The sequence below is a fragment of the Coffea arabica genome, chromosome 3e, assembly GCF_036785885.1.
Source record: "Coffea arabica cultivar ET-39 chromosome 3e, Coffea Arabica ET-39 HiFi, whole genome shotgun sequence".
NCBI classification, from domain to species: domain Eukaryota; kingdom Viridiplantae; phylum Streptophyta; class Magnoliopsida; order Gentianales; family Rubiaceae; genus Coffea; species Coffea arabica.
The window spans coordinates 10,552,121-10,569,297 of record NC_092315.1 but is presented as its reverse complement, the minus strand read 5'-3'; the positions used below and the strand labels follow the sequence as shown (position 1 = coordinate 10,569,297).

The 17,177-nt window shown below is 36.4% G+C and overlaps 1 protein-coding gene across 1 annotated transcript; it reads left to right on the top strand.

Annotated features, from left to right (window-relative positions):
- Window positions 1-15,119: 15,119 nt before the first annotated feature.
- Window positions 15,120-15,584, top strand: LOC140038369 (uncharacterized). Its single transcript, XM_072083705.1, has one exon. The coding sequence runs from the start codon at window positions 15,120-15,122 to the stop codon at window positions 15,582-15,584; it is 465 nt and encodes a 154-aa protein (XP_071939806.1).
- The last annotated feature ends 1,593 nt before the right edge of the window (window positions 15,585-17,177 follow it).

The following is a 17,177-nucleotide window of genomic DNA, read 5'->3' as shown; positions in this document are numbered from 1 at the left end:
TTAGGTCACAAAATAAATATACTGTTAAAGGGCACCTAACCCTCCTTTTCGTAGCACTAAACAGGAACAAGTAAACAAGAACAATTAACTAAACAACTCCCTCGTAGAGCATTTAAACACATAACACATATACAGAGAACACATAACAGGATCAACAATTATACAGAACAGTCAGTCAGGTACATACAAAATCATCCCATAAATCAAAAGGATCCTCCAAAAGTACTATAGATAGACTAGGTCACGAGTACAAAAGAACTCACGAAAAACTTTCCCTCCTCCTCAGGGCTCCGTCCAACATCTACGAGAACAACACCATTTATATCATAATCAAGGTTAATCGCGCTTAACCATACCCGAACAAACCACATGAAATTTCATAGAATCGCCTTTTTAGTTCGCCCAATCCTTTCTAACCTAGGCTCTCATCTCTTTCGTATCCGGGAGCAAGAATCCTATCTAAAATAATTCACAACTCAAGCCGGCCGGTCCCAAGTGTAAATCATCCATATTAAAGATTTCTACCCGACATACTTATCTGTCGTCCTCAAGTTCCATGATAAAGAGTTTTACACTTATAACATGCCCCGTTCATAACTTACGCTCAAACGAGCACTTAGACATATCCATGAAATCAGGACCATAACACCACTTAGCCCAAACTCACTCCGCGCAGAGACCACGCGAAGTGGCTCTGATACCACCTGTAACAGCCCCACTTTCCCCTAAGGCGAACCAAAGGGGTTAGCGGACTGCCTGCCCAGCTCTCGCCAGGACTAACGGTTCAGTTTCGGGACTAATACGTTTCGGGACATATAAACGCGCGTAAACAAGTCAAAATGTCAAAATAAAAAATGAAATCGGAGTCGGCCATGAATAGTAACCGACACGTCAAAACCCAACCAAATATCAAGCAAACATTCACATCTTGAAATTTAGCATTTACAAGCCAAAGTGGCATACAAAAGTATTCAAAAGTGGATACATGTCTGGTTTGCCAAATCAAAAGAGAAACGGTCCCAAAAGTACATTTAGGGTTTCAATAAATGAGCTATACAAAAGATATGTCCAACTAGCTCATTTCGGCAACCAATTATCAATTGCAGTCCAAAAGTATTTATTTTCCTGTAAGTAAAACAAAAGGAATAGAGTGAGCTAATTGCCCAGTGATATAATACTACTCAAGCAACCAAGTTCATAGATGCATCAAGCTTTTCAGTCCAATTCATCAAAAGTAAATAAAGAAACACATCAATAACGATGATAAAAGGATATGGGCGGCTCTCAAGAGCCATTTTCCTCGTTTGCATTTTTGATCGGATCTCATTGACTCTCTGTCAATGTTTAAAAGTAACCAACCGTAGACTTCATTTTACTTCCATTCCTTCCACCTAACATTCCCCTACCGGGCCCGAACTCCAAACACTTACACTGTGGTATTACTCGAGTATACCGGAATCGAGAGTCTCTCATACTACAAGATTCCATATAACAGTCCCCAAGGTTCATTAATTGGCACTACCAAGCCCTCGCTGGCTCGATTCAATCAACTACCAATGGGGTTGAATTCAATGATAACAATCAAGGTCGTTGGATACTCGTCCAAACGACACCAAGTCATGTACTTTCATTTCATGTAACATTCCAATAACATGAGACATTCCAATAACATGAGAAATAAGTGAGAGTGATAAAGTACACCCTCACTTCAATCAATATCAATGGTACAATAAACATTTAACTCATCAAATTCAAGTATCAAAGTCATATAGTAACACACAAGTGAGTAGTACACTCACCAAGCTCGAAAGTGATATTTCATGCACTTCCGTCAAAGGAACGTCGTGAACCATCGTCACGCCCTAAAACACGCAAACAAGTACAATGAGACTCGATAACGAGTCATAAACCAATGCCAAATATTCTCAAAATAGGGTTCCATAAGCACACACAAGCAATAGAGGAAACCAAAAAATCCGGAAATGGAACTAGCTTTAACCCTGAAAAAAACAGTTTTTTGACGTCATTTTGCGGTAATGGAACCAAAGGCACTAAGATTATCGAATGAAGGTCCAAGACCCACCGTTTCGAAGCTAAGAGATAGGGCTACAATATTACAGAAGGTCACTCAACCCAGTTTCGAGTGTAACCAGGTAAACAATGCAATCTACTACACCAAAACCGTAAAAACAGATTCACAGAACGCATTCTAGTGCAAATATCATAAATCAGCCTACCTAAGTCCAAATCTAGAAATTCCAAAGCCATCTGAAAGCTAAGAAACAGGGATACATTTCATCAGAAGACCTCAACAACCAATTCAGAAGCATTCCTAGCCAAAATAACCAATTACAGAAGCAATTCCCAAATTCGGGTAAAACCAGGGCAGCAAGGGTAATTCCATATTTTCTCAAGCTACGCTACTCCGATTGACCTGAAATTTTGCAGGCGCTTCTAAAATAGCATTCCCTACAACTTTCATGTTTTAATCCAAGGCCAATTCGACCTCTAACTATGAGCTACAAAACCGGGCAGAATGTAGGAAAATGAACCCTAGTTTTCCAATTTTCCTTCCAAAACAGAAATTTCTTGCAATTAACCACTTTTTCCAACTTCTAACTTCTTTAAATATCATTTCCAATCATCATACATGACCACATAATCATATTCATATGAAAACAGAAAAATTCTCAATAATTACAAAACTTCATCAATTCAACCAAAAATCACAATATAATCCATAAAGTTGCATCTTATTCCACCACTAAGCATAAATTAAGCATCATTAGAGGGAGGAGAGGGGTTCTTCACAACTCACCTTAGAAACAAGAGAGAGAGAGCAACTAGGCCTCTTAGCTTTCCAAATAACTCCACACAACACCTCACTATCACTCCCTTAATGTTTTCTATGGAGCAAAACCAAGATTGGATGGTTGAGTGAGTTGATTGAAGCAAGATTGAAGCCAAAAACTTGAAGAGTTTTCTTTCTTTTGTTGCTTGAAGAGCTCGGCCAAAAGGAAGAGAAAAATGGTGAATTTTTGGTATTTTTGTGATTTATTTGGTCAATGGTAAGAACATGAATAGTAGTCATAAAGCAACCTCCACTCATAAGGTGACACTTGTCACTTTCATTAATGCTTGCCTAACTTTTGTCTCTCTTATACCAATCCACTTAGCATCCTCTACTTATCTCTTAACACCCGATAAATTTATTCCAGTATTCAAAACTTAACCTAATTGGCCGAATTTTTTCGAACTTTTCGCACTAGTGGGTCCCACGTTCGATATACACTCTTAATTTCTCAAAAACTATTTGATACTAGAAAAATCATCTAAAAATTACATCTATTCATAAAAATTATCTAGAAAATTTTCCGAATACAGAAAGTGCAGAAAACAAGCCATTGAATATAATAAAACCCTAAAATGGAAAAATTACGGGCTCTCACATAGATAATAAAGGAGTTCGAAAAATACCGGTAATTGCAATCTTCCTGTGGGATCGACCCTTAATGCCCTATACTCGCTCACGATTCGTATACTTACGATAAATCGCGTGTGGGGTATTTAGGATTTATAAATATAAAAGTTGATTGTGGATGAGTTAATTGTATATGTATACCCTGCTCACGTCAATATCAACCTTGGCTTCTTGGACTAACACTAATCGGATCTCCTATAAAGCTCCTAGCACATTGGTCCAATGCTTGCCAAATTCCTTGATACTTTGGTTCATTATCTAGAAGAGAACAATTTACTAGTCAAACTTCGAGAAGAAACCATTTGTGAGTGAGTAGCCAATGCTCATAACTAGAAACTCTGATATCACTTATTGGAAAGAAACACTCGCGAGAGCCCATCAAAGAAAGCAATTATATAAACCAAGAGCCCAATTTTGATCCCAAAATTTAAGGTGGTAGATCCTAGACCCTTACTATATATTAGGTACTCTTTTTTTTTTAATATCTGTCACAATGTGGGACAAAGTTCATATTCATGAACCTAACAATGATATAGCCAATTTCACACAAAAAGTGATTAACATAGATGTTTTATTAGTTAGTTTTAACGTGTTTTAAGTAGTTTTATTGCTAATTAACTAGGAATCTAGTGAAAATATGCATTTTATAGTTAAAGTGTAAAAATTGCGTTTATATGGATTTTTATGGTGAAAACTTCATGTTTTGTAAGTTTAATGATTCAATCATCAAATGGTATATTTGGATGATTGATGATGGTTTGAAGTGGTTTAAATAAGATATGAAAGTGCAAAAGAGGAAATGCGAACAAGACCAAAAAGAAGTAAGTTTTCATAGCTTCAACGCCTTGTAGTATTTTGGCTATATCTTGAGTTACAATGATCGAATTGAGGTGATTTTTGAAACTAAGAGATAGATCTACATTTGGTATAAAGACATCAAAGCCCAGTTCGGTTGTTTTCCTTGTCAAAAGGTTGGAATACAAAAGTGAAACTCCGTTGTCGAAAGTTGAAACAAAGTTCTGATCAGGTGATGGTATTTTGATCATATCTCGGTCCACAGATTTCCAAATGGGATGATCTTAGGCATTGGAAAGCTAACTCAAAGGGCTACAACTTTCATGTTTTGCACAAGAGTTAATTCGGCTTCCATCATCGAGAAAATAGTAGATAAATCAGTACCAAATGCACAGAAGTGAAAATGTGACTTCATGAATACGTGGCTTGAAGTCGCGTATTCTCACCTGATTGCTGTAACTTGCTCATCAACTTGCCCTGCTTTCACACAACTTTTCCAACTCAATTTCAGCTATCAATCTCGGTTGTATCTGATCAAGAAAAGGTTGGGAAGTTGGAAAGACAACTCATAGAAGTTTCAAGAGTAAAAAATTACAACTAAAAACAACTCATTTGGCTCTTGAATTCTCTATAAATAGCAGCCTTTGAAATCATTTTCACAACTTTGAAAGGCTAGAGAAACTCACCAAAAATGTAGTATACAGTAGAATTTCTTTAGTTTATTAGTTAGGATAGTATAGAATAGTTAGTATAGTTTATCCTTCTTATATTTTTAGTTAGATTTGGATAAACATTAGAGAAGCAAAGATGGAGAGTTGGAGCTCATGTGATATAAGGGTGGCTTCTCTCCTATCCCTTTCTCTTTTGTATTTGAGTTCATGTTTATCTATAATACAAGTTTGGATTTGTTTTTCTTCATGTTCAGTTAAAGTTTATGCGTAGAGTATGGATGAACTTGCTATTTCTTGTTAGTGATGTTTAGTTGGTTATTTGATGATGTTATTTTAATCAAGTTATTTATCACTTTTGCTTATCTAATCATGATTAACCGGCCATTAGTTGTAATCATCAAAAGGTGTTAAGTTCGCAATGAAAATTGGAATTTAACACTAGTTCAAGGAAGTGATAAACCTAGAGAATTGACTTACCAGAGTAGAGGAGCACCTATGTGAATTTAGCGACTTGTTTCATGTAATTTCATAGAACAAATGAACTTGTAGTTAATTCATAACCACGAGAGTAGGTATGGCTTAATTACAAGTATAGTTGATTCACTACAAGAGTAGGTTTTATATAAATAAGGAAATTAGGCCATAACCAGTCAAGATAATAGTATTCACTTAACCAATAATCTCATTTGCAAGAGTAGTAATGAATTCCATACCTCTAGGAGATTTCTAGTATCATTTTTGTTATTTTTATGTATATGGTAGTCTAGATAATAAAGGAGTTCGAAAATCACCGATAATTGAAATCTTCCCTGTGGGATCGATACCTAATACTCCTATGAAAGTGGTTTTATTCCTTATTATCTTACATTTTCTACACTTCTTATATCTAATAAAACTCACTGATAAAATCTATGCCCCTAGTTTGTCGTGAAAAAAATTTAAGGCTCTATTTGGATTTTTGAGTATTTTAAAAATAATTTTTTATTTTTGGAGTTTACAATAGCACTCTCCAAAAACCCAAGAACATTCTATTCTATCAGGCTAAAGGGAAAGAAAAACCAAATTATTTGAGTATATTAACGAAGATGGAGGGAAGGGATGAAGGCGGAGGGCCACAAGGAGTGGGAAGGGAGTAGGAAAGATAGCAAATACTGACAATATTTTCAAGGAGGGTGTTCGGTAAGGAAAAAGAAGAAAGAGAAATAGGAAATTTTTTTGACAATTTGGTCGTGAGATTTAAGGAAAAAGTGGCATAAAATTGATGATGTTCATTTACTTTTGTGGAAAATATGTGTGTAAATATAATGGGGCCATAGGAGCACTTTTGCACATTAAAGGGAGATATGTATCGTATTAAAAGTTAGAAGGAAGTCTCTCAAAATTGTCAAAACACTTTAAGGAAGGTTTTCAAAATTATTCCTCCATTTAATCTCTTGCAAGTTAAAGAAGACATCCTTTTTATTTTTTATTTTGCTAATAATACCTGTTGAAGAACAAGTCAATGGAATCCACAAATAGTTTTACGGGTGGGGCAACTTTATACCACTGCTGACAGGTTGTCGATGCCTGTACAATAATAAAAATAAACCTAATTGTCAACAATAAGGATTCTGGATGTACAATGGATTACTAGATTCACCCTGATTCCGAAGAGTTTGCTAAATCCGATATATCAGAATTTATTCAAGAGAATTTGTTAGTTTGTATATAGGGCAAGTAGGGTCGAATCTACAGGGAATGGAAGTAATTTGTTTCTACTAAAGTTCAAGTTAACAATGGGGGAATTTAGGAAAATTAACAATAAGCTATACTAATCGAATATTGCAATTAAATAAAAATTAAATAGCAAACTGCAGAAACTCAAATAATATTGGACAGCTCTAGTCAAGAAGCAACTTCGGCAATAGTTCACCTAATTGATTATCCATGCATATATAATTCCAATTATTAACTAATAAATAAGTTATAACTGCTAAACAAGCGATGACAGTCGACTCCTCCTTACTGTGTCGATGACTGACGTATGCCCGTCAATCACTACTCTAATCAAGAAATAATTCTAGGTACTCCTGTAAGATTTAATTCTTCGATTGCCTTACATATTAAAGAATCTCTATTCTAACTAAATAACACACTACCAAGGTTATTTTAAATTAACCCGCGTATTCCCCTAACACAAATCCAATCATGCTAGTTGTCACTATTTTAGAGCAATTAAACAATTATGAATTCAATCCTCCAATTGACATTAGGTTGCTAAATTAATTCAACGTCCGGACCCAGGATATTCAATTAACAAAACAATCATAAACACTACAAACAGAGAATATGCAAATACCAGTAAATAAGAAGAATAAATAAAATTAATTCGATCTCATAATTTTTAGATAAACTAAATCCTCCGTTGTTCTTTGATTAGAAAAAGGAATCTAGTTTATCCCTGTTGAGGAGAACCCACGCAAAATTGTAGAGACAGCTGACGCGTACATTGTCCTCAATTCGGGAGGAAGAAACGATGGAATAAGAATAATGGAAAAACTACCAAGTCAAGAGATGACTAATTGTTTCCTCCTAGGTTCTCACGTACGAGCTATGTTTTCAGAACCGGACCGGATAGCGACTCGGCCGAGGTCAGGGGTCAGGGGTCAATGGGTTCGACCGGGGGTCGATAGGGGTCGAACCGGATGACGTCATAAATAAAAATTATTTAAAAATTAAAATATTATATATATAATATCTAATAATATATTGATATTAATAAAGGCATATTCATATATATTTGATGTTTCAAATATATTTAACAAGAAAATACAAAGAAATTAGAACAATCAAGTAGCAATTTATATTATTTAATAAATATTAACAAGTTTAGAATTAAAATTATGAATTTAATTGAAAAATAACATCAAATTTTAGGACAATATTTATAAAGTATCAAATATTTGAGCTATATCAATAAGTTTTAACAATTTAGGGGGTCAAAACATAATATTAAAAAGTTTGAATTTTTTTTAAAAAAAATTACTGTTGAACCGGAAAAACCGGTTTTTTTCCGGTCAAACCCGGTCAAACCCGGTTTTTGACCGGCTTTGACCGGATTTTAAATTTCCGGTTTTCTAATGTGACTCGGACCGGCTACCTGGCCGGTTTCCGGTTCGACCGGTTCGACCGGCCGGTCCGGTCCGAGTCTGAAAACAGAGCGTACGAGGGAAAAGAAAAAGATCCAAAAGATGAAAAAGTCAATTGCGAAAAGGGAGTCAAGAATGACGGCTCCTATTCTCCTATCTAAATCCTACTCTTAGATCGTCTCCCTCGTATACGGCTACTAGCAAAAGAAAAGGAAAAGAGTCCTACTACTACTAATCCGTCGTCCTTCCATTATCAGATAAGGAAATAATTTTCAATTTTATCTTTAATTAGTCTCGTATATTCTATTATCACTCAAACTTTTCCGCTAATCACTATCAAATTGGCACCTTTTAATGGTATTTTATTTCACTCCCTGCAATAAATATAAATTTTCAAAAGTGAGTAGAATCTGACAATTAATCCATATTTGGTAAGCTAATAGGGAAAATTAATTATAAAATAAATAACAAAATTGTAACCTATCAACTGCCAACATCGTTAGATATTTTAGCGACATATATAGGAATAATTTGGAAACCTCCCTTCATATTTTGCCTAATATCAATTACTCTTTTTGAAGTTTTAAAAATATCATTGACCTTCATCAAAATCATATCTTTTGTAACAAACCCATTCCTACATCATAAAAATACTTAAAATAATCATCTAAAGAGAGAGATTATATTGTCCTAACTTTATCCTTTTCTATTGCCCTATCTTGAATTTTTACGAAATTGATTTCTAACATACATTTGCAAGGAAGAACTAAAAAGATTGGTAGAGTACTAAGTGCAATAATAATTGATAGAATAGTTTTTTTCTAATTTTCGCTTTTACTAGATTTTATTTTGCTAACATAATTGTCAGAATAATTATAGATTGGTGTATGAAGACTAAAATGTGGCAAAGAGAGACAACAGCGCGCATTCAACAATTATTAGATTAGCCATTTTAATACATTTTAATATATTTGAATTTATTATCTTCCTTTTTTGGTTAGAATAATGAGCATAATTTGATATAAGGTGGACTAGGAAGATTAAAAGTCGAGGGAGGGGGTTTTAAGGAAATAATAATAATAATTAGAATTGCCAAATCTTATAGAATTTACTTTCTTTTCCCATTTTTTTTGCATAAAGTTTTTTGTAAGCGAGATTAAATATAGTATTGGTATAGAAAGACAAAACTAGGGGACTGGTGATATTAAGCATTTTCTCTTCCAACTTTTTGTTTGGCCTACGTAAATTTTAGCTCTAGTAAGGCTTATTTAATATAAAGTTCGTATAGAAGGGCTTAGAAGTTTGAAAGGATAAGGGTGACTAAATTCAAATATATGTGTTAAGTTATTGTCATTATAGACTTAGATTTTTTTGGTTATATATATTATTTGCCTAAATGATTATTATACTGTCAAGGATAATTTAATAACCAGTTGGCATAAGAAGATAAAATAACTAAAATGCTTCAAGTGTAAAATTGAAAAATGAAAAGGATAGACAAAGAAAGGGCATTCGAAAGTTTGTAAGCAAAATCTTTTTCTTTTGTTTTCTGAGAGTGTGCAAACAAATTCTTCGTTTACTTTTCAAAGAAATAACAACAACCAGAAATTTCAAATTAGTCCGGTTGAATGTTGATACTTATCCTAAGTTTTAACTTGCAGGAAAAATCGGCCGGATTTCCTATTAAACATAAATAGGAGGGGTTTGACAAAAGGCTGTCTTGAGTTCAAATACAATCAAGAATCGGCTAGCAATAGACTTGGAGACGCCATTGATGATATACTAGATATTCCTGACAATATTAACCCAAAAACCTGTGATGGTGTCCTTATTTATTTATTTTTTTCTTTTCATTAGTGGTTGTGAGTATAATAATTCTTTGATGAAAATTATTGTCTAGTGCCAAACGTGCATGTTTTGGTGACGAAAGAAGCATAAAGCAACAAAAAAAAAAAAGATATAAATTTCTTGTGTCAAATTGTAAATGCGTATTAATATTAATATTTAAAATTGCCATATCACTCTTTTTACCCTTTTAAAATGAATCCAATCTTTGACTAAGAAAAGACATAATTCATTCTCATTTGTCGGAAAAATTATATGGACGCTTTAAAGAGTAAAAACAAGTACCGGTCGGCAAATGGGAATTCAACTTTTACTGCACCAACTGATTCTGCAATCGTGTCCCGGAAGAAAAGCCAACTTAGCAATATGGACTTCGCATACATTTGATGGACTGCCTAAATTCTTTTTGATGTTTTAATCACTTGTATGATTACTATGAAAGGGTGAATAGACTAAGTGCATTTGGTATATCACTAATTTTCTTGACATGACATCGTACCAAATTTGTTAGCAATCAATCATCTGTTTAAACTTTAAATTCTAACTATATCGTTGGCCGAGGTCACGACCCCTTTGACGGCAATTTTGCAAAGAATTACCTATAAGTAGAGATCAATCTCCTCCAGCTTATATCTACACTTCTTATATCTAATAAAACTTACTGATAAAATCTATGCCCCTAGTTTGTTGTGAAAAAATTTAAAGTTCTATTTGGATTTTTGAGTATTTTAAAAATAATTTGTAATGGCTAAGCTGGAGCCTAGTTAGCTGACGTCAGGAAGTTAGTTAGGAGGAGATATTCCAAATAACAGATTGCATGTGTTGGTTAGTTGATCGTGCATGTGAGTCATTTCATATTGCATGCGTTAGTTATATTGTTAGAATACCAGAAACTAGTATAAAGCAGAGGAGGAAGATAAGAGATGTAGCTTTTGGATGTAAACATTTCTCATTTTCGTCTATACTATCCCAGTCTTCCTTCTGCTCTTTCTTCTCTCTTTCTCCGTATCTACATTTCTCTTATTTTCTGTCTTGAATTCGTTCCTTGTGGTGCAAGTCCAGTACAATTGGTATCAGAGCTTGCGGTCCTTGGATCTGCAAGCTCAGCTACTGAATCTGTAGCTGACTATGGCAAAGGGCACCAGAATGAAAGGCTTCGAAGAACAGCTGAAGAAGCAAGATTCACGGATCCAGAGCATCCTTGAAGCCAATGCAGCTGAAAGACTAGCACTGGAAGAGAAGTTGGTGACAAATCACTCTGATATGAAGGCGCTCTTGGAAGCAAACTCAGCTGAGATGAAAAATTTCATGGTTTCCATGAATGCTCAATACACCGCTTTTGTGAGAAGCTTGCAAAGCGACCGAGGGATCTTAGGAATTTCACCAGACAACACAGAGAGACAACCTGTCCAAAGGCCTCAGAGAAACTTGGAGTTGGGGCTGTCCAGTCAAGGAGAGAAGAATTTCCTACCTGTAGGGACTCCTAAGGTGGAATTTCCCAAATTTGATGGCTCTAACCCCAGAGAGTGGGTTAGGAGATGTGAGAAGTTTTTCCGTTTATGTCGCATTCCAGATTCGCAGCAAATGGATTTAGTGGAATTGTATCTGGATGGAAAAGCTAGTATCTGGTATCAAGGCTTCAAGATGGACAAGGGGGAGTTACGATGGGACAGATTCAGCCAAGAGTTTTGTAGTAGATTTGGGAATTTAGGGGAGGATGATGTTATAGAGGAGTTTAACAAGCTTCATCAGACTTCCACAGTAATCGCCTACCAAGAAAAGTTTGAAGAGCTGCGAGCTACCATGATGCTCAAGGTCCCTGGTCTTACTGAATCTTATTATATTTCCAGTTTCCTGAGTGGACTAAAGGAGGAGATTAAGTCTGTAGTCAAGATCCACAAACCTGCAACCTTGCAATCAGCATTTGAGAAGGCGAGATGGCAGGAGCATTATTTACAGGTTATGGCTAAGCAACACAGGATGGCTATAAAACCAACTCTAGTTACGGAGACAATACAGAAGAAGCCTGCACATCAGGTGTTTGACAGCAGCAACAACAAAACTACCCCCTAAGGCTTTAGGAGGATTACCCCCACTGAGTTCCAGTATAGGAAGGATCACAATTTATGTTTCAAATGTGGAGAGAAGTTCTCCCCTGGGCATGTTTGCAGGAATAAGGGAATTCATTTGCTGCTAGCAGATGAGGGTGAGGCTCAAGTAGAGGAAGTAGCAGATGAAGAGGATGAGGTGATTGAGTATCAAGGCAACAAGTATGGTAGGGATGTTACACTATCCCTCCACTCAGTTTCTGGCCAATTGTCTTCCAGTACCATTAAAATGTTGGGATATTATGGTGATCAAGAGGTGTCAATCCTGCTGGATGGAGGTAGCGCCAACTGTTTCATAAAGCCAACTATTGCTCAACTCTACCCTGAAGCTGTTGAGAATCATAAACCTTTTAAAATCAGAATTGCTGATGGGAAAGAATTAGTTTGTGAGCAATAGATTCCTGATATGAAGTGGATAATGCAAGGCCATCATTTTACTCACAATGTGTATGTACTAGACTTGGAACCGTACGACCTGATTTTGGGGGTTGACTGGATGAAGTGTTATAGCCCCATGACTTTTGACTTTCAAAAGCTGTCATTATCATTTGAGAAGGAGGGTGAAATGGTGCTACTACAAGGGGATTCCCACTCTGCTAAGGTGTTGATGAAGCAAGGAGTATCAGCCCAGAAATATTGCAGAAACAAAATCAGAACAGCCTTGCAACACTCTTGCATGATATGAGTACAAAACTCACAGGTAACTACTGTGCCCAAAACACTCACTCAATTACTTGCTCAATATGATGACATATTTGCTGCACCTACAACTTTACCCCCCAACCATAGCCTCAGTCATCAAATACCTTTGAAACCTGATGCTAAACCTTTCAAGATTAGCCCCTATAGGTATCTCCACAGGCAAAAAACAAAAATAGAAAGGCAAATCAAGGAAATGTTGGCCACTGGTATCATCCAAACTAGCCATAGTCCTTTTGCATCCCCAGCCTTACTAGTTAAAAAGAAGGATGGCACTTGGAGGTTATGCATTGACTATAGACAACTTAACAGCCTCACTATCAAAGACAAGTTTCCCATCCCAATCATTGATGACCTCCTTGATGAACTGCATGGTGCCAAAATTTTTTCAAAGATTGATTTGAGGTTAGGGTACCATTAGATAAGAATGAACCCATCTGATATCCAAAAAACAGCTTTCAGAACCCACTCTGGCCTTTATGAATACTTAGTGATGCCATTTGGCCTCACTAATGCACCAGCAACCTTCCAGGCTTTAATGAACTCGGTATTTGAACCTTTTATTCAAAAATTTGTGCTAGTGTTCTTTGATGACATTCTAGTTTACATCCCGGATTTTGACTCCCATCTCAAACACCTCTCCCTTGTTCTTGACACCCTCAGAAATCACTCTTTATATGCAAAAATGTCTAAGTGTTCATTTGGGCAAGATAGAGTAGAGTACTTGGGGCATATAGTTACTGGTGAGGGAGTCTCTGCTGATCCTGCAAAAGTGGAAGCTATGCTGTCCTAGCCATCTCCTACCACTGTTAAAGGTTTAAGGGGCTTTTTGGGACTGACAGGTTACTACCGAAGATTTGTGAAGGGATATGGGAAGATAGCTAAACCTTTAACTAATCTGCTAAAGAAGGATGGTTTTGAGTGGGATGAACAAGCTGAGCATGCTTTCCAAGAACTCAAACATGCTTTGACTCAAGCTCCTGTACTAGCACTACCTGATTTCTTTGGAACGTTTGTATTGGAAACCGATGCTAGCCAAAAGACCATTGGAGCAGTTTTGATGCAGCAAGGTAGGCCTATTGCTTTCATGAGTCAAGCACTTGGACCCAGAAATCAAACACTATCCATATATGAAAAGGAGTTATTGTCATTGATTACTGCAGTAGGGAAATGGAGACACTACTTGCTAGGAACTCACTTCATAATCAAAACTGATCATGAAAGTTTGAAATACTTACTGGAACAAAAAATCACTACACCTCTCCAGCAAAAATGGTTAGCAAAGCTGATGGGACTAGACTATGAGATCCAATATAAAAGGGGTAAGGATAATTTGATGGCTGATGCTCTATCTAGAAGGTTGGAAGGAAGGGACGAAGGGTCAGGTAGCGAGGAGGTGCAGGTCCATGCCATAACCACAGCAAAGCCATTATGGTTAGCAAGGGTCTCAAGCAGTTATAATGGGGATGAGAAGGCCAAGGAACTACTGACTGCACTAGCCATGGACAAATCTAGTGTGCAAGATTACACATGCCAACAAGGGATTATCAGGTATATGGGAAGAGTGTATATTGGGAGTAACTCAGAGTTAAGGTCTCAGCTCATCAATTGCATGCATGATTCTGCAATTGGAGGGCACTCGGGGAACCAAGGAACATACCAGAGAATGAAGAACTATTTCTATTGGTCGGGCATGAAAAAGGATGTGGAGTCTTACGTACAGTCTTGTGATATTTGCAAGAGGAGTAAAAGGGAGCATTGCCCCTACCCAGGATTATTGCAACCATTGTCAATTCCTGAGCAAGCAGGGCAGGAAATTTCTATGGATTTTATTGAAGGGCTACCCAAATCATATGGTCATGATGTCATTTTTGTGGTAGTAGACAGTTTTACAAAATATGCTCACTTCACCTCCATGACTTCTCACTACACCACTAAGAGTGTGGCTCAGGTATTCTTCGACCAAATATTCAGGCTACATGGGCTGCAAAATGGGATTGTATCTGATAGAGACAAAGTGTTCACTAGTATATTCTGGCAAGAGCTTTTTAAGCAAGGAGGGACTGATCTAAGCTTCTCTTCTTCCTATCACCCTCAGTCTGATGGACAAACTGAGAGGGTGAATAGGTGTTTAGAGACTTACTTAAGGGCTATGTGCTTGCAGCAACCAGGCCATTGGAAAAAGTGTTTACCTGTAGCTGAATGGTGGTACAACACTAACTTCCACTCCAGTTTGCAGATGACTCTGTTCCAAGCTTTATATGGCTACAAACCATCCTAACTGAGTTTGAACACAGGTGACACTCAAGTTGCTGCGGTGGAGGATTGGATAAAGGAAAGGTTAAACTAGAATACATTGCTTAGGGAAAATTTATTGCAGGCTTAGAACCGAATGAAGCAGTTTACAGATAAACATAGAATAGATAGGTCCTTTGCTGAGGGTGATTGGGTGTATCTCAAGTTGCAGCCGTATAGACAGACTACGGTAGCACTAAGGAGAAACTTGAAGCTGGCAGCCAAGTATTATGGGCCATATCAGGTGGAAAAGAAGATTGGGTCAGTTGCTTATAGGCTCAAGCTTCCACAGGGTGCTGCTATTCACCCTGTTTTCCATGTTTCACTCTTGAAACCAACGTCTAAGGGAGCTCCTATCAGCAATGAATTGCCACAAGTATCGGAGGAAGGGTTCTACACTACTGCTCCCACTGCAGTCTTGGACAGAAGAATGATAGACAGGGCTGGTCAGCAGGTGGAGCAGGTCTTAATTTGTTGGAAGAACATGAATGAGGAGGATGCTACCTGGGAAGATTTGACTGTTATACAAAGCCAATTCCCATCCTTCAATCCTAGAGACTAGGATTGTTTGAAGGGAGGGCAACTGTAATGGCTGAACAGGAGCCTAGTTAGCTGACATCAGGAAGTTAGTTAGGAGGAGATATTCCAAATAACAGATTGCATGTGTTGGTTAGTTGATCGTGCATATGAGTCATTTCATATTGCATGCTTTAGTTATATTGTTAGAATACCAGAAACTAGTATAAAGCAGAGGACGAAGATAAGAGATGTAGCTTTTGGATGTAAACATTTTCATTTTCGTCTATACTATCCCAGTCTTCCTTCTGCTCTTTCTTCTCTCTTTCTCCGTATCTACATTTCTCTTATTTTCTGTCTTGAATTCGTTCCTTGTGGTGCAAGTCCAGTACATAATTTTTTATTTTTGGAATTTACAATAGCACTCTCCAAAAACCCAAAAACATTCTATTCTGTCAGGCCAAAGAAAAAGAAAAACCAAATTACTTGAGTATATTAACGAAGATGGAGGGAAGGGATGAAGGTGGAGGGCCACAAGGAGTGGGAAGGGAGTAGGAAAGATAGCAAATATTGACAATATGGTCAAGGAGGGTGTTGGGTAAGGGAAAAGAGGAAAGAGAAATAGGAAAATTTTTTGACAATTTGGTCGTGAGATTTAAGGAAAAAGTGGCATAAAATTGATGATGTTCATTTACTTTTGTGGGAAATATGTGTGTAAATATAATGGGGCCAAAGGAGTACTTTTGCACATTCAAGGGAGGTATGTATCGTATTAAAAATTAGAAGGGAGTCTCTCAAAATTGTCAAAACACTTTAAGGAAGGTTTTCGAAATTGTTCCTCCATTTAATCTCTTGCAAGTTAAAGAAGACATCCATTTTTATTTTTTATGTTGCTAATTATACCCGTTGAAGAACAAGTGAACGAAATCCACAAATAGTTTTAGGGGTGGGACAACTTTATACCACTGTCGACATCGTTAGATATACAAATTTTTGTGGAATAAATAGGAATAATTTGGAAGCCTCTCTTGATATTTTGCCTAATATCAATTACTCTTTTTGAAGTTTTAAAAATATTACTAGCCTCCATCAAAATCATATCTTTTGTAACAAACCCATTCTTACATAACAAAAATACTTAAAATAATCATTTAAAGAGAGAGATTATATTGTCCCAACTTTATCCTTTTCTATTGTCCTATCTTGAATTTTTACCAAATTGATTTCTAAAATATACAAATTTTTTTTTAAAGGAAAAAAACCGTCTTGAGGAATTCATGTTGTGCAAAAACGTCTATGTTTTGCAGGTATAAAATTGCTGATAAAGCAAAGAGTAAGTTCTTCAATGGATAGCTAACTATTTTCGGCCACTTTAAGAAAACAAAGAAAGCTTACTAGATATTTGATTCAATTTAGGTTCATTTAGTTTACCTCCATCATTTAGGTTCATTCAACCCAAACTCTTTATTCGATTAACTATATAAAGAAACTAAACTACTTAAATATTATACAGTTAATACGTTGATACATATATTATGATCTATTTATTCCATAAAAGTTCATCCATAAAACCTAACAGATAGCTTATTCTTTTCGGCCAAATCCCTAGCTGTCACCTTTGAAGTAATCATCAGAACTA

Coding starts and splice junctions, on each gene's coding strand:
- LOC140038369 (XM_072083705.1), top strand. CDS start 15,120: ATGAAGCAGTTTACAGATAAACATAGAATAGATAGGTCCTTTGCTGAG.